This window comes from Hetaerina americana, unplaced genomic scaffold, assembly GCF_022747635.1.
Source record: "Hetaerina americana unplaced genomic scaffold, ioHetAmer1.1.p SCAF_5, whole genome shotgun sequence".
Lineage (NCBI taxonomy): Eukaryota > Metazoa > Arthropoda > Insecta > Odonata > Calopterygidae > Hetaerina > Hetaerina americana.
Window position 1 is genome coordinate 29,675,531 of NW_027287095.1, and position 25,724 is coordinate 29,701,254.

General features: G+C 34.7%; 2 protein-coding genes across 4 annotated transcripts in view; one reads left to right on the top strand and one right to left on the bottom strand.

Annotated features, from left to right (window-relative positions):
* Positions 1 to 19,673, bottom strand: LOC139694389 (lysosomal phospholipase A and acyltransferase-like). Of its 2 annotated transcripts, none has more exons than XM_071592918.1 (7): positions 19,481 to 19,673; positions 19,060 to 19,199; positions 18,758 to 18,989; positions 11,742 to 11,969; positions 8,725 to 8,899; positions 3,477 to 3,599; positions 1 to 2,656 (listed from the first exon to the last, which is right to left on the bottom strand). In XM_071592918.1, exons 2-7 carry the CDS (start codon positions 19,075 to 19,077, stop codon positions 2,410 to 2,412), a joined length of 1,023 nt encoding a protein of 340 aa, XP_071449019.1. In that variant the 5' UTR covers positions 19,078 to 19,199; positions 19,481 to 19,673; the 3' UTR covers positions 1 to 2,409. The 2 variants fall into 2 exon arrangements, with proteins under 2 accessions (XP_071449019.1, XP_071449018.1); XM_071592917.1 differs by having other exon boundaries at positions 19,320 to 19,673.
* The window catches only part of Fam92 (CBY1 interacting BAR domain containing protein Fam92), a 13,122-nt gene continuing 6,970 nt past the window's right edge, over positions 19,573 to 25,724 (top strand). The window contains exons 1-5 of one of the 2 annotated variants that reach the window (XM_071592919.1): positions 19,573 to 19,585; positions 19,704 to 19,841; positions 19,952 to 20,182; positions 20,435 to 20,615; positions 21,059 to 21,283. In XM_071592919.1, the coding sequence (XP_071449020.1) occupies positions 19,807 to 19,841; positions 19,952 to 20,182; positions 20,435 to 20,615; positions 21,059 to 21,283 (672 nt within the window). In that variant the 5' untranslated portion in view covers positions 19,573 to 19,585; positions 19,704 to 19,806. The remainder of the gene's footprint in view (positions 19,586 to 19,703; positions 19,842 to 19,951; positions 20,183 to 20,434; positions 20,616 to 21,058; positions 21,284 to 25,724) is intronic. The other variant, XM_071592920.1, reaches the window with a different exon arrangement.

Here is a 25,724-nt window from a genome sequence, read left to right on the forward strand (position 1 = left end):
AAAAACATAACTATATCAATTCCTTCTTAGTCAAACTATAAATATATAGCGATAACATTTATTGTCAACATATTAAAGTATAGACTAACAGGGTCTCACTTTCAAATACAATATTAATGTCCATTTTTTTAGATAGTATAAGATTCTAATGCACTGACTGAACATATATTAACCTTCATTTAACCTAAAAAATATATATTTCTATGAACAGGAGTTCTAATTTAAGGTATGTTTCCTTCAAAATCCTGTGCGCATTAGGAGAATTAACATTAATTTCTCTTAAACAACTGCACAGCTCAATGTAACTAGCCATAAAAATATTATTGTCTGTGCACCATATTTTGCAGCAAAATCCAATATTTTAAGATGCATCATCTTCTATCCAATGACCATGAGGAGAACCTAAATGTGAAATTTTCCTTTTTTTTCTATGATTTTATGGTGTAGTTGCTTTTATGTGGTAGCCTCGAGGAGAACTGTTAAGTCAACAATTCCTTTTTCGTATGATTTTGATTGCTGAAGATGAAACTCAGGACATTCAAAAACACTACAAAAATCTGGTGAGTTGTCACTGTTCTTCTGCACTGTGTGAACTCTAATGCATTCATATTATTTTCAGCTTAAAAAAATTCTATGTGCATCATATACAAATAAATGTCCATCTTAAAGGAAAAAAATTGAAAAAAAAGTTCCATATTAACTCCTCACACTTCCTGAAGTCACATCGTGAATACAAAGACACACTTCCATGGTAATTTTTCCAATTGTATAGTACATATATACTCCTCATTCTTAAAACTATTCCACCAACAAAACAAGCAAGTATATTAACGTGCCAAAAAAAATTTCTCATTAAATTACAGAGATGAAGGCGGCTGGGTTGATTGTTCCCTACCTACAAAGAAATTACGGGTTAAAGTGAAAAAATATAAACATTAATAATACTAAAGGTATCTAACAATTTTATGCATAAATCACTGCTGCTTGTGTACAACTAGCTTCATACCTTTAGTTCTTTCTTTGCATAATCAAATGATGAAGTTTTTTCTCATCAGTTTGGAAGAGAAACCTTCTTGGCTCATAGAAATGATATACTTAAGATTGCAGTTGCCAATTGACTACACATATAAGGTACTACTTTCTTTGAATGTGTTAACATGTGGTGTTAACAATGCTCCAATAAAATTATCACAAAAATTGTTGAGCCATTTTGAGTAAACTTAAAACTTAGGTATTTTCCAGGTTTTATCTGGAGAGGCCCAGTTTAGACCGCGGTAACATAAATGCTCTATGCATTCAATTTTTTTCATAAATGGGGAATACTATATAAATAAAAGACTTATGCACCAGGAAAAGTTTCTTTAGACAGGATACATGTATAAAATATCAACCTGCATGGTACCAAAGGATAATGAACACATTTAGTTATGACTTTCCTGTAAATTACCTGTGCAGTGGTACTCAAATCAATGCTGAGATCATCAAGCAAACATGCAAATGTTTCTGTGAAACGCTCAAGGACAAAATAAATTAAAATCAGTGGGTACAGAAGTAAAATTAATCACAGGATAAACTACCTGAGTAAAAATGAACTTTAAAGAATCCGAGCACAATATCGCACGAGTATTGAAATATCACAGACTTTCAATTCACACAATAAAAAAGTGACACTATCATACAGACTTAGATCTCACATGCTAACTTGATTGCAACATTTTTGAGCAATTTTATCTTTCAGGATATACTTCCCTTCCCCTTCAGTTTTTTTTTTGCGTGGAAGACAAATATTAACATAAAATTTTTCATTAGATTCCACAAAGAAATTGCACTGGTTTACATTTACCCGAGCTGCCAAGTGTTAATTTAATCAGAGCATAATTAAATGCAAGGCTCTAGACAATAACAAAAACATTTTAATAAAATACTATCACTCCACTTTAACATTCCGTAATGTATCCAATTACCTTCATCAAAATTATTTACACTATTATCAGATACTTTAAAACAAATTCAGTGAAACCCCCTCACATAGGTTCTAAAAGAGTATATTTTCCAAATTACGATGATACTCTTTTAATATAATCTAAAATTGCTTACGTACTTAGCATATTGAAACTTTTATCAACTTAATTTATATGCACAATCTGGGTTTTGATACCCTCATAATGTGATTTAAACATAATGAATAGAAACTTAGGCATTAAATAAAAGCTTTTTGTGGAAATACCAAGTGTTTTAATACAACATGACTTACTTCTAAAAAGCGAAACTATTTCACTCCTTTTTATGATAAAAATGGAAGAAAACATGGATTATTCTGCTAGGGGGTTTCACCGTATCTATTATCTACCGTCTAATATCACCATCTCACAGCCACTATGACTAAAAAATACCACAATGGCTTAGTGATCACATGATTTTTCTTCTCTTGCCTGATAAAAGAGATCTCAAATATGAAAGTACACGGTCATCTGTTAGGATATCCATGTGAGAAACACCAGGGATGGGCTGATGGTATATCCTGCCATTCTTCTTCTTACCGATCTGGGACCATTTTGTACAACCCTCAAGACTCCTTTTATTCACTGTCCCATCTCCATCTCCAAAAATTAAGTTAGGATAGCCATCAGGGAATTTCCCGGCAGCATATTCTAACCTGTTGGAAGAAACAGAACAAATGGAAACAAATAGTAAAAACTTGTGTCTCACAAACTTCTGTGAAACAAAGACCTAGGCACAACAAACTCTGTTCCAGGTCCAATAATGTGAAAATTATTCACAAACAAAAACCTCAAAGTGATACTCTTCACCTGAGACACCTTTATATCCCAAAGTCTAAACAAGGTGCATGACATGAAATTTTCTCAAAAAATAAAAACAGCTTATTTTGCTCACACTGACAATGTCATTGCCAAAATGCTGAGTGAAGTAGTTACTATTCAGAGGTGTGCCCTACTGCTTACAGTTCTTGTTGAGTAGTAGACACAGGTAAATATTGAAATAATCAGTAATATACGGTCAGGCTATTTCCCTAATTCAATATATTATGAATACTTAGGAAATAAATAGTTTCACACCTCAAAAGTCGGGATCATGAACTATGATTTGAGATAGGTAATGGTGCAAAATTTATAGACCAAAAGTCACGCATTAGTGATTCTCCATAATATCATATGATAATGGATAATTAATGGAGCTGGTTGATTGAGAGCTCTAGCCAGTCACTTTACCTGGACTTCAGATATGCCCGTCTTAAATATACACAAGCTAGTACATTACTCTATCATACAGAATGAAACATCATGATTCTTGAAATAAACAAGCTTAAAACATATTCCATTTAGTCATGCCAGATAAAATTAAGTTTATCAACTGACAGCTTTGTTCCATCACACCAACTATAGAAGGAATGACATTTGCAAGCTCTATGATATGAGGGATCTTGAATGTAATATCTGATTGATAAGTAAACATACCTTTCAATTGTGTTCACACCCAAACCATGAAGGCAATGCACCTCAACACCAGGATAAGTGAAGTCATTAGCAATGGACAAAACATCCTTCCTCATTTCCCATCCTGTGGTGTAGTCTATGTCCCTGTTTATTTAAGCTGCTATTAATGTTCAATTCTAGATACAATACAGTGTAGAAATATTTATAGTCGTGCAATTTCTAAGGCTAGCAAGTAAATTTATTTTGATCATTGTATTTTTTAATATACTCAATAGGGGTTTGTGAAGCAGGGTTTTTTCCCAATTTATCAAATCTTAAATGATTCTCAATTAACATACCATTTTACATTTAAGCAGGGAATATATTATATTTAGTCATATGCAGAATTTAATCAATCACCAGATATGCTCCTTTTGAACTAATATCTTCTAGGAATTTACAAGCAGTAAAATTCTTGTATGCATTTAAAATCACGAGTCAAACTCTTTCATTGTAGAAATTATATGCACACCCCAACACAAATACTAATTTTTTGCTGTAGGAATTTGGCATTTAAGAAAGTTTGAATATATGTAGGCAATACATCCACACAGACAAAGGCAACCTGATTGTCTTCATGTTCCTGTCATTTAGTGACCTCATTACTGCTATGGCATGAACCGTGCCTCTCCCCTTCCTAAATCCAAACTGATCATCCCCAAGTATCCATTTGCCCTGATCTTCATCCTTTCATCCAAGATCCTGTGAACCACTTGGCTGCATGCAAAATCAAACTTATTGCTCTATAGTCCTCACATAGCCTCTGCCTTTTTTGGAATAGGAACTATGACTGATCTGACAAAGTCTTCAGGCCAGATTCCTCTCTCATAAATGCTATGAATTAGTCCATAAAAACTCTTCCTCTGAACTTTACTAAACCTTTAAATAGTTCCGCAGGAATGTTGTCTACCCCCACGACCTTATTTCATTACAATTCTCTCAATGCCCATTGCCATCTTACAATCAAGTAAGGCTGGATCTAAGCTATCCTCATCTACACCATGTTCTCTCTCTATGTCTCATCTTGCAGGTCTAATTTCTTTACCATCCAGTTCCTCTTTATATTCCTTCAACCTCTCTTAGATCTTTCCTTGTTCAACTAATATTTATCCTGGTTTATTTTTTCCCACGATTTTCCCTCCTTACTTTCAAGCTCGGTTTTTTTCCTCTACAGCCCCCAATTCCAACCATCTTCTGCAAACTTTCCACTTATTCGTACTGCATCTTCCACTTATTTTGCTCTATTTGTTGCCCATGTCAATTTATTATTTAACTCTTTGTACTTTTATTAACCCTGTATTTATATTCTTCCATTTCCTTCTCACATCTATCTTTGTAAACATCTCATCTGTGATCCATGGTTTCCTTTTTCTATTTACAGTTCCAATAGTTTCTTTTCTGGATTTTGATATCCCGGTTTGAAAGATTCCCAGTTTTCCTCTGTATTACCCAGCTCCCTTCTCTCACTCATGATTTTCTCTACAGCCAACTTATACTCCATCCTTGTCCTACCGCTTAATGTTTCCAAATTCCATTTCCTTAACTGCCCTCCCCATTTTATCTTTTTGAATTGGATACTAAAATATAGTTCGAGTATGCATCTGCTCTAGGAAAACTGCTAATTAATCATGTGGTTCCTCAATCTGTGTCTACTCATAATATAGTCTAACTGATATCTACCCGAGTCCACAGGCATTTTCCATATGTACCTACATCTTTTGTGGTGTCTAAAGAAAGTGTAGTAAAAGTGAGAAATGTATACATTTTGAAATTGTATTGAGCATTAGAAGAAATTGAGTATGGCTAAAACAAAAACAAAATGCAGTTTAGAAAAAAAATATGTGCAAATATCATTCCAATAAGAAGAGCTGATTACTTGGCTTCATTTTAGATGAACATTTTTACATGTTTTCAAAGTTTTCACCCCACTTTTCAGACCAGCTATTCATATACATGAAAATGGTATGACCATTAAATTCAATTCAATTTTTATAATAATAATATAATGCAAATAGTTGCATTATAAAATTGCAATAAATAGTGCAACATGAACTCTTTCAGATCTTGTATTCTGCTCAAACGATCATATTTAATTCCAAATACTTTATAAATTTGCAAGGGTAGAATTAATCCTAACATGTCAATAAGAGGTAAAGCACTAGTCTGATAACCTATATGCTCCAAAAAAAATTGAACTACAAATAAACTCGGAATTTTTGTTTGCATATTTCCAGTGTGGTCACTCATGGTAATAGGAAAATGTTGATAACTTTAGAAGGAAGCAGTGTTTTGTAAATAATAAAATTTTATCCATAATTTCCTGATTTTGTAATGTAATTATATAGAGTGGAATCTTGCTTATCGTACACCTCCTGCAGCAAGTAATTCACATAACAAGCAAAAATATTGGTCCAAAAAACTATTCGCTAAGTGTGACTTTTTGCATAATGAGTGACTAGGAGAGGGGAATTTCTGGATTCATTGCACACCATCTACTGCAGTTTGTTTCTAGCACTCTTTCCACTTGCGTCTTAGCATCGCTAGTGATCACACATTTTTCCAAACTTGTGTTCCAACATATTTTTGGTGTTAATCCTTAGGCTTCTGCGACGTCTATCTGCTGAAGGATCCATGCTGCTTCTGGGAATTACCATCGCGTAGGTGTGTTGATGGACAACTGTTTCACACCTAGTCCTGGAGGCATCTTCAGGTCGAAGTGATCTGCATTGCCATTTGACCTTTATGTATAGGAGATGCTGACTGGCCCGGAGCTCTCTGATTGGCTCTTTTTTGGCAGCTAATAGGAATCACCCTTTTCTATGTGGAATGTAGCCGGGTGTAGCCGTCCTCACAGTTGAAATTGTTTGGATTCTACATTATTTCTACCGTTTCCCTCATGAGTCTCGGAAAATAATGCCTCTCTCTTGCCAGCACTTTAGTTTAATCAAACTTAATCATATGTCCAGGTTCCAACCATGCATGTTCGGCAATTGCCTAGAGTCGGAACTGTTTTCTGTCAGTGGCCCTTTGATGCTCCTTGGTCCTGCATCTGATGGATCTTCCTGTTTGGCCAATATAGGACTTCCCACATGTGTACATGATCTCGTGTACACCTTCGTGAATGAGATTGCGGATTTGGTCCTTGAGCTTAGAGATGATGTCGCTGATTTTTCTTGCTGTAGAAAACGTAGTAGTTACATTATGTTTCCATAGGAGCTTACTTATCTTTTGAGCCATTCCAGCAACATAAGGGATGGTAGCATATATAGTCAGTTTTTCTTTTCTCCAAGCTTCTCCTTGCTCTGTTTCTTGGCCAGAATCCTGTCTTCTGTCAACTCCTTTTATTTTATGGCGGTCCTTTTTTGGACCCTATGTCCCGGGTATCCATTTTTCCCCAGCACTGAGATCAGGTATCTCTTTTCTGATGTGAGTGTTTCGGCATCTGAGATGGTGTAGGCATGATAAACTAGTGCATTTACTAGCAAGCTCTTCTGGGTGGGATGGTGGTGTGATCATGCATCCAAATACCAGTCGGTATGGGTTTTCTTGCGGTATACTGGATGGCCAAGGCTGCCTCTCCCTCCCTACACATTATTAGTGATTTTTTTGTGCAAAGTTTAATAATAAAAGTTCAAATTGACCCCGAAGAAAAATCCAGAAGAAGAAAGCCATAAAAGAATAAAAATAACAGTAGAAATGAAAAGTAAAATCATTGAAAATCCGGGACAAGGTGTGAGCATGGGTAATCTAGTACGCACATTAACAATTGGCCTTTTCTTCAAGAACATCGACAAAACTAAGGACATAGATGCTTCAAATGGAGTGACAAGAGTATCTACGCAATGGTTATATATTCTCAAAGATTTTGATAGGTTGCATCTCATAAGCATAAACAAAAAGCAATTGCAATGAGAAAGCATCAACAAAAATATGATTTTTGAGAAGGGGAAAGTGATTTCCATCGGCTTCATTAATAAAATGTCAGGATCAGCAACAGTTGAACAAGTATTTAAGGGGAGCCATGCATTGTTCAAGAATGAGATGAAATGTAATCCATGGCATTGTGAGGCATGGTGAAGTAGCAAGCTTTGAGTAAAGAGGCAGCAGAGAACTTCATCAGCAACTTCAAAAAGCTCGTAGATTCTGAGGATTACCTGCCAAAGTATGCTTTTCATTGTGATGAGATAGTTTTCTTTGGGAAGAAGATGATGAAGCAAACCTATATTTGTGCACATAGTAGTAGAAGAGAATTCATTGCCTGACCACAAGGCAATGAAAGGTCACCTCACGGTGCTGTTTTGCACAAATGCAAGCAATGATTTGAAAATCAAACCTCTGCCTATTTGCCATTCAGAAACTCCAAGAGCCTTCAAGAAGTGTTTAGTCCAAAACATCAGGCTAAACTAGATGTGAAGATCACAGGAAACTTTTGCATCGAACCATGCAAACTAGGCATCAGTCACACTGATTATGCATGCCATAAATTATGCAATGATCATACTGAGTCGCATTTTTAATAAATTTTGAAGCATCGGTGAAAACAAATGTCTCTAGGCAGCTTTCTAGTAAAAAGGAATTAGGTAACTATCATAAATGATTAACAATTTATTCTCATTCTTTTCTGCTTTAACAAATTGAGTATGCATTCCTGGTTGCTTAATTACATGATAGAAGGAGAGGTAAACATGATCCACCATCCTAAACAATCTATACATAATTTTCCTTGAATAAACCTTGTACATAACTAATTTTTTTTGCATGAGACATATTATGGTATTTCATATGAATTTATATGCAAAAATTTGTTTCACTAAACGAGTGTTATGCTTTATGAGAAAAATCGTGGAATGAATTATGTTCATGTTTTAAGGTTCCACTGAGCTCCCATTTCAAAAACATGAACAATTTTGCTTTTAAAATTTCAGTAATTCAGAAGATAAAATGAATTGTATGGAGTGTTGTATTAAAATTGGAAAAAATTTATCCCTTAGAAATTGAATGCACTCTTTAATCCTACTGATCTTCTTAAAAGAAAGTCAAAACTTAAAAGAGTCACTCATTTTCTGATATTGAGCATTCAAGGAGTTTAAATGGGTTTAACCCTGATTTCAATGAAATAATTTTATTCAATGCTATACCGTTCACCAGATTTTTCATAATTTTCTTCAACAAAAAAATAAAACTTCACACACCCCTAGTTATTACAAAATTAAATTTCAGAAAACAATACCTGAAAAAAGCCTCAAAATCCTTGACAGTATAATTTTTGGCATCAGCCGTTGAAACTAGCACTTCATCAGTTTTCCAAAACATAGAAGATGGTAAAAGCCAGGCTAGACTTGGTGAAGAACGTTGCTCTTCCCTTAAAATTCCTTCATTTATGACGAAAATCCCCAAATTGTCACCTAATAAGATAAAATGCACATAAATTAGTTATTTAAAGTGTCATGATTGCACCATGTTCCCTTGAAGTGGATTACAAGGTATCATGAAGTAGTTTGTACGTACTATCATTCATTCATTATAGAGCTATCATTTTAAAAAATGTATAGTTAAGCTTTACACCTCTATTAACCATCTCTAGTCGGAGGAAGACCATAATCATGGCATTAGATATGAAGATACGTGAGTTGTCCAATAACTCACTAGAAATTCCAAGAGATGGTGCTCAGGAACAGGTTTGCTTTTAGTAAGCTTCTTCTCTCACAGGACTGCTGTTAACATTTCAGCTATATATTCATCCCTTAATTTCATTTTCACGGTCAATGTAAACCATGAACTTTTATTTATTTTGATTAGAAAAATGAAAAAAAGGAGTTTTGTGTGATGATTTAACATTTTTATTCAAAAGGCTTAAACAATACGAGATCAAAGCCAAACTGGATGAAGTTCATGGCACATGTTCTCCCATGTTTATGACTGTTTACAACTGAGTAAATTACTTTAAACATAGCTGTACATCCACAAACAATGAACATCGTTAGGGATGTCCAGTGGAAGTGACTTGCTCTAAAAATATTGACAAAATCTACGATAAGGTATAGAGTGATCGAAGCATCAAAGTTTACGAAACTGAGCTAAGCTGAGGATATAGGCATATCACTAAGTACAATGTTTTCAATTTTGCATAAAAAATTAGGCTTGAAAAAAATCTCGTTAAGATTAGATTATTATTACAAAAAATCTCGTCACATTTGCTTTCAGTGGAGAATAAATGCATTCGTGAGGTGGATTTGGAGACTAGATTGGTACTTTTCCATTGCAATTCCAGTGAATTTCTGAGTCAATACATAACTGTGGATGAATGAAGATGAAGCAGTGGATGGGTCAATCGTCTTTTTCCTTCGGCATTAAAATACGTTTAGCAATGAAATGCTAGTGTTGATGAAGCATATTAATTCTATGCTATGCCCCAAACATTGTAGGTTAGTGTTATGATTTTCCGTAATCCTCGGAACTTTTTCTGAGCTATGAACATATATTGAAGTTCATACTATGAATTGGCCACTGGAATTCTTAAAAACAGAAATGATAACATTATCAAAGAAAAAAGGAACCAGAAAATGAGTGTAGCATTGTATGATAATGTCATCACTCACGGAGCAAAGGTATTGTTATAGAACGGTGAATAGAAGACTGAACAAAATTATTGAGAACACAGCAGAGGGACACAGTATAGCTTCAGAAGAGGAATGGGCACAAGAGATGTACTAGGAGTCTGGCATATTATCAGGGAATTGAAGTCTGGAGTAGGAGATAGGTTTGTAAGTGTTTGTTTTGTTGACTTGATGATGGCTTTTGACTGTGTAAAATGGAAAAAAATATGAAAATCCTACAAGAAAAAGGTGTGAACTGGAGAGACAGAAGACTGATTAGAAATGTGTTCTTTAACCAGGAGTTCTGTAATAGAATTAGTGAAAAGAGAATGGATTGGTTTGATACTGGAAGGGGATTGAGACAGGGATGCTGTTTCTCCCCCACCCTCTTCAATCTTTATGCGGAAGACATGGTCAGGAAGTGCTGGGGAGAAATATAGGAGTGACAGTTAAAGGAAGAAGGATTGAGTGCATCTGGTTTGATGATGATATGATCCTTTTTTCCAAGGAAGAAAAGCAGTTAAATGGGATGTTACAACATATGAATGGCATGAAAGAGGAGGATCGATCTTGGATATACAGAAGCAAGACCAAGGCGATGAATGTTGGTGGAGATGAGGAAATAAATACTGTATTGGAAGGAGAAAGGTTGGTACAAGTGGGGTGGTACAAGTGGGGTGGTACAAATATCTGGGTACTGAGGCAATAAAAAGCTGGAGGAGAAAACATTAATTAAAATAAGGGTAGTGATGACCAAGGAATTATTCAGCAGGCAAAAAGAAGTTTTGTGTAGCAGAATGGATATTGGGCTGAGAAAGAGACTAGTTAGGTGTTATATTATGTTATATGGCTGTGAAACATGGACTGCATTAAAAAGGGATCAGGATAGGCTGGAGACATACGAGTATGAAGAAGAATGCCGAGCATAAAATGGACAGACAAGGTGAGGAATGAAGAAGTGTTGAGAAGAGCAGGAGAATAGAGATGATGACTGAACACGGAAATCGGAAATAGAAAATTAATGGCTTGGACAGTGCTAAGAAGGGACTACCTCTTGAAGGTGGTGCTAGAAGGCATGGTGGAATGGCCAGGCAAGAGAGGGCAGAGGATGGTCAAAATGATGGAAAATGTGGAAGAGGGTAATTAGTATGAGGAAATGAAGAGGGCAGAAGAAAAGAAAGCATGGCATAGAAGAGGCCTCCATGGACCTACCAACCACAGCAGATGACCTATGATGATGACGTTAACTTATACACCAATTATGGTAATTCACTCATTCACAGGGCTAAATGCTTTCAAATGGAAAAGACAGAATTATATCACTAATCTAAAGCACAGTGGTTGGAAAAGTGACTTTTTTTTCTACTAGAATTAAGGTTCTCTTGGAAAATGTACCACATAAATATATATACTCAGAAAAATTATCACTGTGAGCAACAAATGAAACTTTGATGTCACTTTTTTCAATCCATAATTAACATTTAATAAATATTTATAGTCAGTAATATTTGGAAACTTTGACAATAAAATGCAAAACGGTGAATTCACCACTGAATACAAGATGATGATGTATATTACATTGGATTCATAAGTTGAAATTAGAAAGGTTTACCTGATTAAAGAGGAATCATCTATGGTTTTTCAAACTCACCTACAGCAAACACTTTCAATGATTTTATGGCACCTCCCCAAGGAGCAGATAGGGTGACAAGTGCACGAATGTATTTATTTTTCCAGGCTTGAGTCTGCAATTGCAAAAATCGAAGTGACATGACACCACCCATGCTATGAGTGAGAAGTACAACTCTCTTCATTCCATTCTTTTCGTACGTTTCCTCAACCAAAGAGCGCATTCTTGTAAAATAGTCCTGCTGCTCATCTAAAATAAAATGAGTGAATATTAACCAGCGCAATTAAAACAACCATTTAAAACTCCCAACATTACAGACAAAAAGCGGAAAAGTTGCATGCTAAAGCAAAGAATCTTGAGGTGCAATTAAAAGTACAGAAGGTGCACATTTATTCAAACCAACAGATTCATTAGATGGTTATATATTTGGCTTTCTACAGGTTATGCTGCAAACACTGATTGGAGGGGTTTACATGAATTATTAAGATAAAGACATCCTCAATATAATAAAGCTCAATAATCCAAAAGCTGAAGCCATGCTAATATTAAGGTCATCACTTTGGCACTTAACAGGGGCAAAATAATATAAATTCATTATGAAACATGTATTTCACTGAGTGCAGAATTTCCAAGTCACTCTAAACTAATTTGGCACAATTGACCTCAGCTGTTAGTCATCTCTCCCAAATTATTACTACTACTACCCTCTTAACTAAGGGAGCTGTGTAGACCGATTCACCTAATACAATGCTGAGGAGAGTAAAATAGTAATTAAAAGCAGGATAGTAATTGGAAAGTCATGAGAATATGCTGAAAAAGTAATAAACAGCACTTCCAATCAAAACCCAGAAACTGATATTTTTTGTTACTTGACATAAATCATTAGGTAGATCTATAAGTGTTAGTGCTGTTGTAGGTAGGTTTATGTAATGCTATATGTAATGATAGCTAGTGCTGAGAAGATAATAAATAAATAAAAATAAGCAGAGGTCCAAGGAGACCGAATAAAATAGTTACACATTACTTATGACATGTGCATCAAGAAATTTTACAAAATCATCTTTTAGATTTTTTAGCACTTTTGGAAGTTTTAAATTCATAGAGATTATTTGTAAAACTTCGTTTTAGCATGAAACTTCTTATAAGCAATACATATGACTTCTAATGCAGTGATAACTTATTTGAAGGTGAATGAGACTCTACTATTGAAACTTGCCAGAGCCTGATAACTATCCATTCACCAGAACTATCTGAGGAGTCAAAGCTTAAAACTAAAATCTCAATTCAGCACTAGAGCCAACCTATCATTAATGTGCAGTACAGTTTGTGCAAAGGTTTGCAATTTGAGCGCAATATAGCTAATGAATAATTTTCAAATGAAAAAGGAAAGGTGAAAATCATTTTCCCTTCTCTTCCTTTACTGCTTTTACAATATGCCAATAAAATTGTAATTACACTCTCAACCTAATCCCATTAAATTTCATCAAATTCCTAAATTAACAAATTATATAATTAATTTGGAGCAATTTATTTACTACTTGCAAACTAAATAAGGTTTACATCACCTCTTCTTAACACTAGAACCCCAATTCTTCTTCTCATTGCCTGTTAAATAAATTGAAGTTTCTTGAAGATGACAATACTAATTTTCCATATTTGTTCCTCTCATTAAAAGGATTTAGCTAAAATTGGCTTACAGAAAACTAGGTGTTCTGAGATACTGATGCCATCTAGTTTGTGTGCAACAACATGCATCCGATTCATCTCTCTCTAGCATTTCATCACTAAAATAGTTTATATTTACATAATTTAAAACCATATCTTTTGCATCAGTCAAATATAAAACAATATTATGCAAAAGTAACTCGGTGAAATACTAATTACTACATTAGCGTTAATAACAAACCAAAATTTTGAAAATCTGGTATTGAAAAATTAAATGTGACTCATAGGCACATCAGCTAGTCAACAATTCTGAACTGGTTAAATTTTTTCGTGTAATGCAACAAGACAGGCAAAACACTAAAATAACATGCTAAGGAAAATCTGTCTACATGAATTGGACAATTTCTAACTACACTACTACCAACATTGTATACCAATGATTGTTACTAAAATATAATAACCTGTGATTGGCAGACTACCTAGATGGGATTCCAGTGCAGTTAATTTGAAGAAACATGACCACTAGCAGTTTTTAATTACTTCACATGCATTCAAATGATAGCAATTACAAGAAAATTAATATTGAATTTCACTGCAAAATGATATGAAGTTATTTTAGGTGTTGTCAGAAGCCACTATTGGCTATCAACTAGTTCAATCAATACAATCTATATTAATTGAATTTGATCCCATGTACAGTATCCCTGACAGTCAATGCATTTTTTTCATTTGAGTAAAGGCAATTCTTCTAATTAATTGAATTAGAACTTTAATTTCCATTTCCCATTTAAGATACAATCATGCAGTCATCAGGGAAAATCTTTAACCCAAAATTATTAAATTTGAGAATGTCTTAAGAATGTCCTGGTCACTCTCAAATGCCTATAAGTATACAGTTCAATATCATTAATTTGCAAAATTGTGTATGATATTACAATCCACTGAAATTTAACAGTCCCAAAGAAATTATTATTAAGTATGATGATTACTCTAGATATTGAGGAGTGTATTTAAAGTAAAATTACAGTTTTTAGAAACACTATGTTCAAAAGACAAGAACAAAAGGTAATCATTAATGGTCACTTTATTCATTGTGCTCAATTACTGACCAAAACCGATAATAATGAATAGTAAAATGATTAAAATAATGAAAGTAGTGCACCAATATCATCCATTCATATGCATAATAAATCAAGAAAATCTTTAATCCTAAAAACATTAATTTTGCATAGCAGCAGCTTGTGTACAGTAATTTAGCTTAGACTGGCAATCAATTCAAAGTGATAAAATGATTTGCTAGTCTATGATACTTATACCCAGTGCATACCTTCCCTTTCATTGATAATGGCTCAGCAAAATTAGTAGTCCAAGAGTGTCACATAACAAGTTTGGAAATCCTAAACGAGATTGCAACAGTGAGCTTAATTATTTATTTTAAAAAACCCATTTTTTTAAAAAATCACATTGTTTTGCAATATCACCGAGGGATGAAAAATGTTAGTGACTTAATCATGTATTTTAAAAAATCCTAGTTAAGTCACTGGCATTTTTCATCCTTCAATGATATAGCAAAACAATTAGATTTTTTTACATAGGGCAATGCATCAAGTAACATCCCTGAAACAAATGAGAAATGTAGCATTTTTTGTTTCAAAATATGTGCATACATGGATACACTGGGTGAATTCTTATGAGCTGAATTTACATTTGATAGCTTTGCATGATATAATGAAGGTTTTATTCATTTTTGTTTTCGGAAACAGACCATTCTTATAAGAATGGTAAGAAATAAACATTGATGGTGTAATCTTTCAATAATCCAATAAAAATAGACAAAAACTTATTAAAAATTAAGACTTTTTGAGAGTCTCTTTATTAATCTTCTTATATTATGGCGCTATAGAAATAAGAAAACATCTGATGAAATTGAACCAACCTTTCACAAACTAAGTTATAAAGTGGTATAAAGCTCACCAGTAAACTCATTATATCATTTGATCTGCAGGAAATAATAATAATGAAAGCAACAAAGAGAAAATTTCGAATGGAGTATATTGGAATTATTTAACATTCAAAACAAGTTTCCCTTCAAGGAGTATCATAGAATGAGCTTTCCATCTCATCTCTTAGCTGGCATCATTTTTCCATTTTTTACTTCATAATTAAGTCCTCCACTATTACCTGGTATTTAGAGCATATCCAAAGTTTTGGGTCTCAGAAATTTCTTTAAATCAATGAGCCTCTTGTCACCACATTTATTTTTCTACATTAGTCTCTAAAATGATTCCATTATTTAATTTCCAGCACATTATTCTACCCAACACTAATTCACAAGTCCTCCATTTCCTCATTTCTTTCATCTTCCTGATTGGAATTCCTTGTAATGCATAACTTCTCCATTCTCTTTGTGCTTATGCTTATGGGTTAAATGGAAGAAGCGGCTATTAGGTCTCAATTTTGCCCAAATAAAGACCATTTATCTATCTATGCTTCATACTGCTCCCAATGCATCTCTTGTGATGTACTTTTTAAGATCCTACCAACTTTTCTGCACAGCCCCAACCTCACTATCCTCACATTTTCATTAAACACTCCCCATGAGGACTCACTACTTCTATGTATAGACTGCATTGTATAGACCATGGCTATTTCAACTTTGAAAGATGGAGGGGAAAGATTAAGAAGAGAAGATGAAATAGGTACCAAACCAAAGATTCCACTTACTCCTTGAAGCTGAAGATACTGGATCAACTAAGTAGAGAAGCACTGTAGTTCATGAAAGGAGGACCTTCTTTAAAATGATGTAGGGAGAAGACAGAGGAAGAGCACCAAAGTGATAGATGGAAAAGACCCTTGATCATGCCTGATGATGGTTGAGTTTGATGAATTGTCGTTCCTTGAAAAACTAAGGGCAGCACAAATTTTGAGTACCAGGAGGGACGGGGGAAGTTAAAGGGATGAGGAATGAAGAGAAGATAAGGGGATTGGAAAAGAAGCGATAAGGAGAGAGGCAGGTTGGGAAGAAAATGGAAATGACTTTTGAAAATAAAGAAGCCACTGCTATTTTTCAGTGCCTTCATCAGACGAAGGTTTCCTCCAATTGAAATTCTCAACAAGAGATGGTTGAAGGAGAGGAATGGTTAAAAAACAAACATGAGAAGGGGAGGATGATATTGTAAACTTGGTGTGTGAGGTGTGGGATGAAAATTAAAAGAGACATGCATGGGCTATACATTTTCTGGGCTGTTTTTTGATAGATACAATTAAACTGCAGGAGATATTTGGGTCTATATATGAATCAAGTCTACTATTCAATTGTTCAATTAAAAGGCACTCATAAGGATGAAGCAGGGGAGACATTTAAGTAGGTACAAGTCATAAGATATTATTTAGTGGTTTTCAATGAGGTGTTTGGCCATTGGGATTTATCCCATGAATTGTATAAATATTATGTTAGGTGTTCTTTGAATCGGACCATGATTTAACATTCAATTTTTCCAACACATGCCATGTTACTGGGTGACATATTTTACAACGTAACAGCCAGGTTTTTCATGCTGGGGGCTATGCCTTTTGTATACAGCAATATATTTTTTCAATTTTTGTTGCAGAAGAATTTGTTGGAAAATGTCAAGAATACCTCTTTTTAGGGAGGGTAAGAAAGGGAGTTTTATACATTTCTGAATAGAGGTTAAGTTATCATAGTGGGAATGGCTATTATTTTCTTAAATTTGTGTTTCCTCAGGTTGTAATGAATCAACTCAATTTTGTAGCCCATGGAAACGGCAAGATATTCAATGTATCTGAGCTCCTTAGAATAGGCATTTTTAAAGTGAGACCTTTTTATAAGGTACCTAGGACGGTTAATTTCACAAAGGAGGGAAAACATGAGTTTTAGCCGAGTGTTACAACATTCGCAGAGAGAGTCTAAATAGTTGTTCCATCATCAGAGTCAGGACATAAATTACCATAGAAATTAATGCTTCGTTCATATGCACGTGGGGTAACTATAACATTTCTGTGCATCATATCTATCTCTCCCTTGGGTATATGTGCACATAGGGTAAATTAACTATTTATCTTTCCAAATATATACAGTAGTATGTAGAGATAAAGAGAACAAGAGATACAAATGACTTTATGAGGTGATTGCACCCTTCCCTGATAGCTATTACTATTAAGAATGAAGATAAAGTATATATAAATACAGAATTTATTTGAATGCCACTTAATTTTTCACTTCTGTTGGGCATTCCATGATGAGCACATTTTTCAGTATGTTGGAGAGGAGACAATCAAGAACAATAACAATTTGTGTTTAATACGGTTATAGGATTGTAAAGGTTTCAGATTGTCCAGGTTTTCTGAAAATTTCAAATTCAAGAGATGCTAACTCTTGTTACTTTTGATAACTCTTGTTACTTTTGATTGGAATGCCTAAAAAGAGGAGAAAATTATAAGTAAGGCGAGCTGGGTTGCGTGGAGGTAAGTGTACTTGATTCCCACCCTGAAGGCTTGGGGGACCGGATTTTTCAGCTGTATTCCAGTCCCTATTTGGGTGCCATGTAGAGATAGCACTTCAAGTGGAGTAAGCTGCCCATAGGATAAGACATCAAACTGTGGATCCCTTAAGGCCTTCATTAAATGTAGGATAATGTTGATGCCATGTGTCTCTACATCCCACAATCCCTGAAAAGCCTACCTTTACCAAATAACCCATCTATCCCTAATTCACAAAGGGCCTCAGCTGTCGGTTGGCTTCCCTTATAACTACCACTACTGATCACGTGCCAGCCCTGTGAAATTGAGCAGTCATACCATTTTTCCTAGATGTACGTATAAAAATTTATAAATTAATATTTCTCTACATTACCTCATTTTCCAAGGTACGCATGCCTGGAATATTACTTAACCAGTCATATCAACATACAAACTAACTTTGTTTGGTCTTCACAGCATTCACATGTTCCTTAACCATAATTTCACATTCCACCGTTATCTTTTATTTTTCAAGGGAGGCTCTTGATTCGCCAAAATGGTTTTCAAGATAAAAACTCCTTTTTATGGGATTCACCGATGTACACAAAACAGTGAGTTAATTCAAAATGCCAGATATATTTTACTGTGCAGTCGCAAAGTTATATATGAAACAAGGTGCGGAATTTTCGACAGTCTGACTAAAAAATGCGATTTTTTGCCGTTGACGAAATATATGTGAAGTTTAACAAATATGGTCTTAAAGGGTCTAAGAATTGACAATGACATTTAAGTCTATTAAATGAAACAAACCGAGGATATGCTAATATGAACATCTTCACAATTACTCATATCTTTATTGCGAAACATCATCGTCAAAATATTGAATAACTTACGTGGTCCTTTTCTAAAATCATACGGTGCTGCTCGGAGTGATGCCCCTCGCTCATAACCGAATCCAACCAAAGCATTGGCAATACTTTTGAAATAAGCACTCGGAGACGCTTGACTTGGGTCCAGCCATTCAACAGTTGATGTATTTCCGAATCCAGGAACTGTTATATCCACTCCGGGAGAATTAGATGTTGTTCTTGTTTTTTCGTCGTAGATAAGTTTCATGTTGTCAACCTGTAATTATTTTTGTGCCTATACGTATTCGTAAGGTTTAACAAATGATTAAATTTAAATAATTACCTACCCAACAATCAATGACCATTGGTACCAGAAGTTCTAGGTTTAGCCATAAGTCGAAATAATCTGACGTTTTCGCACAAAGATAGTGAACAACTGAAGTTTTATTCAACTTTGCTTCCAGCTGACTTCCTCCATCTCCGGGAACTGTCGAGCAAAGATATATAAAATGGATGAGGATCTAAATACAGGCTCTACGACTAAAAAGCCCCATGTTTTCAAGAACAGCTGATCAACTACCACCGATTTTTTATCTTTCTGACGCACCCAATATAACAGGAGGTCCAATTTCTAGATCTCTTTTGCATAGCATACAGCCGAATACATTTAGTAATATTAGAAATACGGCGATTTCTCTATACATCTTCGTGATTCAGAGGGAGGACAGGGACACAGCCACAGAATGTGAGAGCAACGACGCAACTAACCTCATGACCACAGACAATCGGTTCTTGTGACCATGACCTCGGTTGATAAGAGAAAGACAAATTGCCGAAGCTCGCCGTTTGACTGAATAAATATTGAGTAACGTGGTAAGCTGCTACCCCTATATAAATGAAAAATTCTACGGGTGCACAACCCTATCGTTTCCCTGTCTTTAAGTGCACGTACCTACCTCTCTCCTCCCCTTGTTTACTAATAAAATGAAAGTCGAAAAACAACCGATAGAGATTGGATATTCACTTCCGCTTTTTCAAACCAGCAATAATTATTTACGATTGATACATCGATAAATCATCTTAATAGTTAGATCATGCAGAAGGCTGAGAGGACTATGCGCATTCCCAAGTAATGTGTTATTAAATTTTATTTTTGGAAAACCTAGGGGCTTTGTTTCCTAGTGCTAGTCCTATTTACAAGCACAGTGATTCAGCTAATGGGACCTTTTCATTCCTTAGCGAATTGCAGGCAAGGTTTGTCTTGGAAAGAGTTCTGTCAGTTGAAAAGAACTTCTCAGAGTTATGCTCTGGCTTTGCGGCATATACTAGAAAATGTGCTCGCCTCAGAGATAAAGGAGATGATTTGGCAAAGTTCATCCTGTCTTTTGCCGAGTCCGAAATATTAAACAAATCGATGAGGTCAGGCCTAATGCGGTTTTCCAACTCTGTTTCTGCTGTTGGAGATTTGAGGTAAGTTGCTGAAATTCTTTAGTGATAATTGATAAATATTAATCGCTGGATAATTTTTTGCAACGACTTATGTATTTCAATAATTTCTGATGATCAATGGGCTGCAGTAGATCAAGTTTATTTTTGCGGGCTTAGTTGAAGGATTGCGAATAAGTTATTCAAATATTAGGGAATAGGCTATTCACTTAATAAGGAATAGGTTAGGAATATAAGATTATAACTCTTAACTTTTTAAATGTTCAATCCAATTAGAGATACATTAGTGCACCGAATCGAGAAAAAAGTAATTACTGAACTTTCAAGTTATGGCAATGCATGCCAGTTAGCCAAGGAAGATGTAAAAAGTGCCATAACATCTGCGGAACGGGAGCAGCAAAGAAAAGGACAATTTGAGCGGATTCGTGCGAGGAATCCAAGAAACCGACAGCAAATTGTAAGGAAAATGGAGTGCCCTTTTAATGTTTTAAATGTGTGAAATCATGCCTTGTGGGAATTTTGGATGCATGCGAGGATCATTTTGAAACGCCTTGATATAATTTTATTGGTGGGAAAAATAAGAGATTTTCCAATTCTGCAATATGTCTTCTAATTACATTTAATTAGGTCAGGATAAAATCAGTGTGACTTTTTTAATACGTCGGTAATCATTAATTTATTCAACCAATTATCATAGATTGGTGGCCTCATATATATCTGATTAGGCCAAATTTGCGTGAACACAATCCATTTTTGAGCAATTAATGAAAATCGACATCTTCATATTATTCAGTAATTAGAAAAGGCATCTAAAATTCCTTTTACCATTATGTTATCTCTTGTTTGATAAGGGCGCTTTTTCTCTTGGGATGTATATAGTCATATTTTATTTTTATTAAGTCCAAAGCAGAATCGGAATATCAGCGTGCAAATTCTGACGCCGTCAGAACTTCAAGGATACTAGAAGAGAGAGCTATTGCCTTTGAAGAGAGAAAATTATTAGATGTCAAGGAATTATTTTTACACTTTGCAAAGGCAGAAGTGGCATACCATTCTAAGGCATTGGAAATGTTTACCCAAGCATACCAAGAAATAGCAAAATTGGAAATAAATGACGACTTGGAGGTATTGCTTTTGCCCTCAAAGCACCTTAGCACCAGCTTTATGCACTTTGTATAATGTTAGTTATAAAATATATAGCACGCATCTGATTGGAATAACAGAGCACATAATGTCACATTTGTCAGTTTTTTACTTCAGTAATGTAATGTAAAAGTGATAGATTGTAAAAATATTTTTTTACCTCTTCATTTCAGTCACAAACTTGTCCTGTATTTTTAGTTGCACTCTGCATAGGTTGCTCTTTATGGTAATCACAATTCACCCATACACGTTGCATCAATATTGCATTAATTTATATCTCTCTAGTTTATTACTTTTTGTTATATAGTCAATGCCATCTTCTAAGATCTATATGAATTATGAGGACAATGAGACATTTTTGTCATCATTGTTTCTATCAACTCTTTTGTCATGATCATTTAGGGATTTTACAAAGTATGATTTTTTCAATGAATTAAGTATGAAGTGACAGTTAAATTAATTAATCAATAGGATAGGCCAGTTTTTTCATTAAAGCACATTCTTTCTGGCAAAGTTTGTGACAACATAACATTCAGGAAAGAAAAGCAACTAAAGATATTTGAACTGATTTTATTTAATAATATTGTTACGCAACCACCAATTCACCCCATTTTTCTTTAAACCAAAAGTGTATATGTATGTATTTAATGAAAAATCTGGGCATTTTATATGTGATAAAAAAGTTACAGTAATTCATGTCAGTTACACAATTTTAATGGCAATATCATTTCCAACAATGCAATACAAATATAATGACAATTGCAATCTATTTTATGTGGATGCTTCTGTTCATGTTCGAAGCTTGGTTTTGATGGAATTCCCAGTTACATTATTAGACAATCTATTGAATTCATTATGCAGCCTCTTCATTTTCTCTTGAACAAATTTTTCCAATTAGGAGTGTTTCCATCTCCTCTGAAGGTGTCAAAAGTCATTCCGCTGTATAAAAACAAGGGCGATAAACATGGCATTAACTCCCACCGTCCAATTTCTCCGCTGAACCAATCCAGCAAAATATTTGAGAAGGTATTCTATGTAAGGTTATTTTCTTACCTAGAGGTTTCCAATCTCCTTTCACCATCTCAGCATGGTTTTAGGGAACATAAATCTACATTGTCTACTAACTATCAGTTAATAACCCAGACTTTAAATGCTCTAGATAAAAAAATGGGAGTTGCTGCAATGTTTTTCGATTTATTGAAAGCTCCCGATGGTGTTGACCACCAATTACTTCTCTAGAAACTCCAAAGGATGGGTATTCATGGCATACCTAATGCTTGGATTAAATCCTATCTATTTGATAGAATACAACTCATGGTTGTTTCTAAAAGTGGTATATCTTTTGTTTCCTCAAGTAAGGTCCTTAATCGAGGTGTTCCTCAAGGCTCTGTCCTTGGGCCTGTCTTGTTTCTTTCTTAAATAAATGACCTTTCATATCATTCAACATATAAACGGTTCAACCCCCTTGTTATATGTTAAGGACACCAACATTATTCTTGTATCGCCTACTTTTGATGAATTGATGGTTAAGTGTAAACAGGTTAGTCACACCTTACTTTCTTGTTGTCATTATAATTTCCTAAGTTTGAATATAGAAAAGTCTCACCTAATATTCTTTGCAAATAAAAATAAAGCAAGCAAAGTACTTTCTATTGAAGTTGATGTGAAGGTGATTCCACGGGTACAAAATATCAAATTTTTGGCTTTCCATATAAATTCTCAAATCTCTGGGGAGGAACACATAAGGACTTTAACCAGTAAGTTAAGCTCAGCCTGCTTTTTAATAAGGTCCATTAGATCTATAGTTTCCGTGGATGTTCTCTGTGCACTATACTCTGGTGAATTTTATTCTCACATAGCCCATAGTATCCTTTACTGGGGTTCATCATCTAAGGCCTTAGCTATTTTTAGGGTCCAAAAAAGAGCCATACGGCTAATGAGTTATGCAAAACACAATTGCCCTTGCTGTCCCCTGTTTAAAAAATTGGGTGTATTGCCAGTGTTTATATTTTTCATGTAGTAGTACATACAAAAATAAATCTATCTGAAAAATTGTGATATCCACAAATATTCTTCAAGGCAGAATCGCCAGCTGCATGTTTTATATGTATGTACAAAAAATGCAAGTGCTGGCCCAAATTTTATGGGCCTTCAACTTAATAATAAACTCCCAGCTGAGATTAAGGCCCAAAAAAGTGTGGCTGCATTTAAAGTCAATCTACTTAGGTTCTTAAAATTAAAAATGTTTTGTTCAACTGCTGAATTTCTTGATAATGCCTGATACGTGTCTTGTATCCATGTATGTATTTTGTTACTTTCCCCTGATGTGTCTTATATCAAGTGTAACAGTTGTAACAACTTGATTGCTGGACAAATTAAATATATTATTATTATTAGTCTGCAAACTAAATGATAGCATTGAGGGATGTTCATTAAATAGCGATCACAATTTTTTTTCACATGATTCATTGAGAAAATTTTTAATGTTGTTATATTATTAGCATGTTAGTGTGTTCGGCGTATGTGGTGCAGCTGCATTTGATTAGACCTGAGTATTGTGTCAGCAGCTATGGTTACGAGTCAAACATGCTGTTCACCTATGGCAGTGATGGTGGTAGCATGCGCTGAATTGAAATGTTGCTTCTATCTGAACATATTGTCATTAGAGGCCTATGTATTGCTAAAGAAGTTTTATAGATGGTCTGTTTTTCCTTTTACCAAGGTTAGAAGGTGGTTTCAAATGTTTGAAGTGTAGGGGAGAGTAAATCAATTGTGAAGGAAGGTGAAGCCAGAGCTCCAGTCACCATCCCTACTGATGTAATCATCATCAGTGTAGCTGCTATTGTGAAATATTGTCAAAGAATGTTAAAAGCAGTATTAGATAAGTTGAAATATTGTTGCAGATATGTTCATCGGGTTCCACCCACTCATTGGTGGAAGAAAATATGCATGAGCACTCATACATGAGATGAGTTTGCGTGCCGTGCATTCTGAAAAATTCACCATGAAATCATAATTATCTCATGAAAACCATTGTTCAGGGTGTTCCTGATGCTCCATATAGCCCCAACTTTTTTATGTTCTTCAATGTGAAGAAACACTATGGAAAAATTTGTCATCAGAAGCTGGCATAGGTGATCTGAACATTTCAACCGGCAATAGCTGCTGCTAATATTTTTTTTATTAGTAATCTACTGATTAAGGTAGGTTTTGGATGGATACAACTACCAAATTTTGTGACTCCTAACAAAACACAATCAAGGAACCCACTCTACATCAAGTCCTTCTTCATCTCTGTGTACTTCCTCCTCCCTTCAACCCGTCCAACATCACTATTACTGTAGTCAAATTGATGAAACTTGTACCATATTCAATGCATATTAAAATAACAATATAACAAAACCAAATTTTTTCAGAATGAATTTGCCAATAAAAAATATATGATCACTCTTCATTGAACAGGGCTTTTATGAAATGATAGCAATAAGTACAGAGTCTAAAGGTAAAGAAAAGTCAAGCATAACTTTAAACAGAGAACTTCATAGTAGAAAAATCAGGTCTAATGTCATGGATATGTCTTGATGTATAGGAGCCAATGTAGAAAAGCCTTGAGTAAAGAAATAAGGTATCCAGCTGAGAAATAGAAAGGTAATGTGATTTTGATGGATAAGGAAGGCTTGAGTGTAGAGATATTGTTTTTTGACACAAAATCACTTTGAGAAAAGAATTCATCTAGGCATTAGGATTAAATATTATCCCATTGGAATAAATAAAAAGTTTAGAGAAAAATGGAAGGAAGAATCCTGTTGGACTGGGTGGAGCATTTATGAGGAAGGAATTTGACCAGAAGACTTCATGAATAGTATGGTTGAAGGCATCACTTTGTGGAAGTGATTCATTTTGGAAAAGAAAATACTTTGTTAATTCAAACCTAGGTCTTGCATAATAAGACGTACGTGGAAGAACAAAGTATTTTCTATTCTAGAAGACTTCATTATAACAGTGTTGATCAATATCCCAAAAAAGAGTCAAGTGGCAGTATGTGGATAATCCATTTAATTTTACATACAGCAAAGGTGATTCTGAGACTATTCAATAGAAGGTTACAAACTAACATTGCATAAAACTACCAAGACAAACTTTGATTTGAGTTTAGAAAGTAGAGGAGAAAATATATATAATATATCAGAATGTGTATGCTTCAAGTATTTTGATATGACATTCCACAGAACAAACAAAGCTAATGATAGTATTGCTGACCATAGCAGTAGATTGGAAGGGTAGGTTTGCCCCCTGCACTTTAATCAGCTGGCATGTTACAGTCCAGCAGAAGGATAATTTGGATGGAAAAATGATAGGATGAGTACCACAGTTATCACCGCTACCACCCACATGATCACTTACATTTGTGGTGTAATAATTC

Coding starts and splice junctions, on each gene's coding strand:
- LOC139694389 (XM_071592917.1), bottom strand. CDS start 19,416: ATGTATAGAGAAATCGCCGTATTTCTAATATTACTAAATGTATTCGGC. Junction 3,600..8,724: donor GATTTTGAGGCTTTTTTCAG/GTATTGTTTTCT, acceptor TTAAATAAACAG/GGACATAGACTACACCACAG. Junction 2,657..3,476: donor GGTGTGAACACAATTGAAAG/GTATGTTTACTT, acceptor TTCTTCCAACAG/GTTAGAATATGCTGCCGGGA.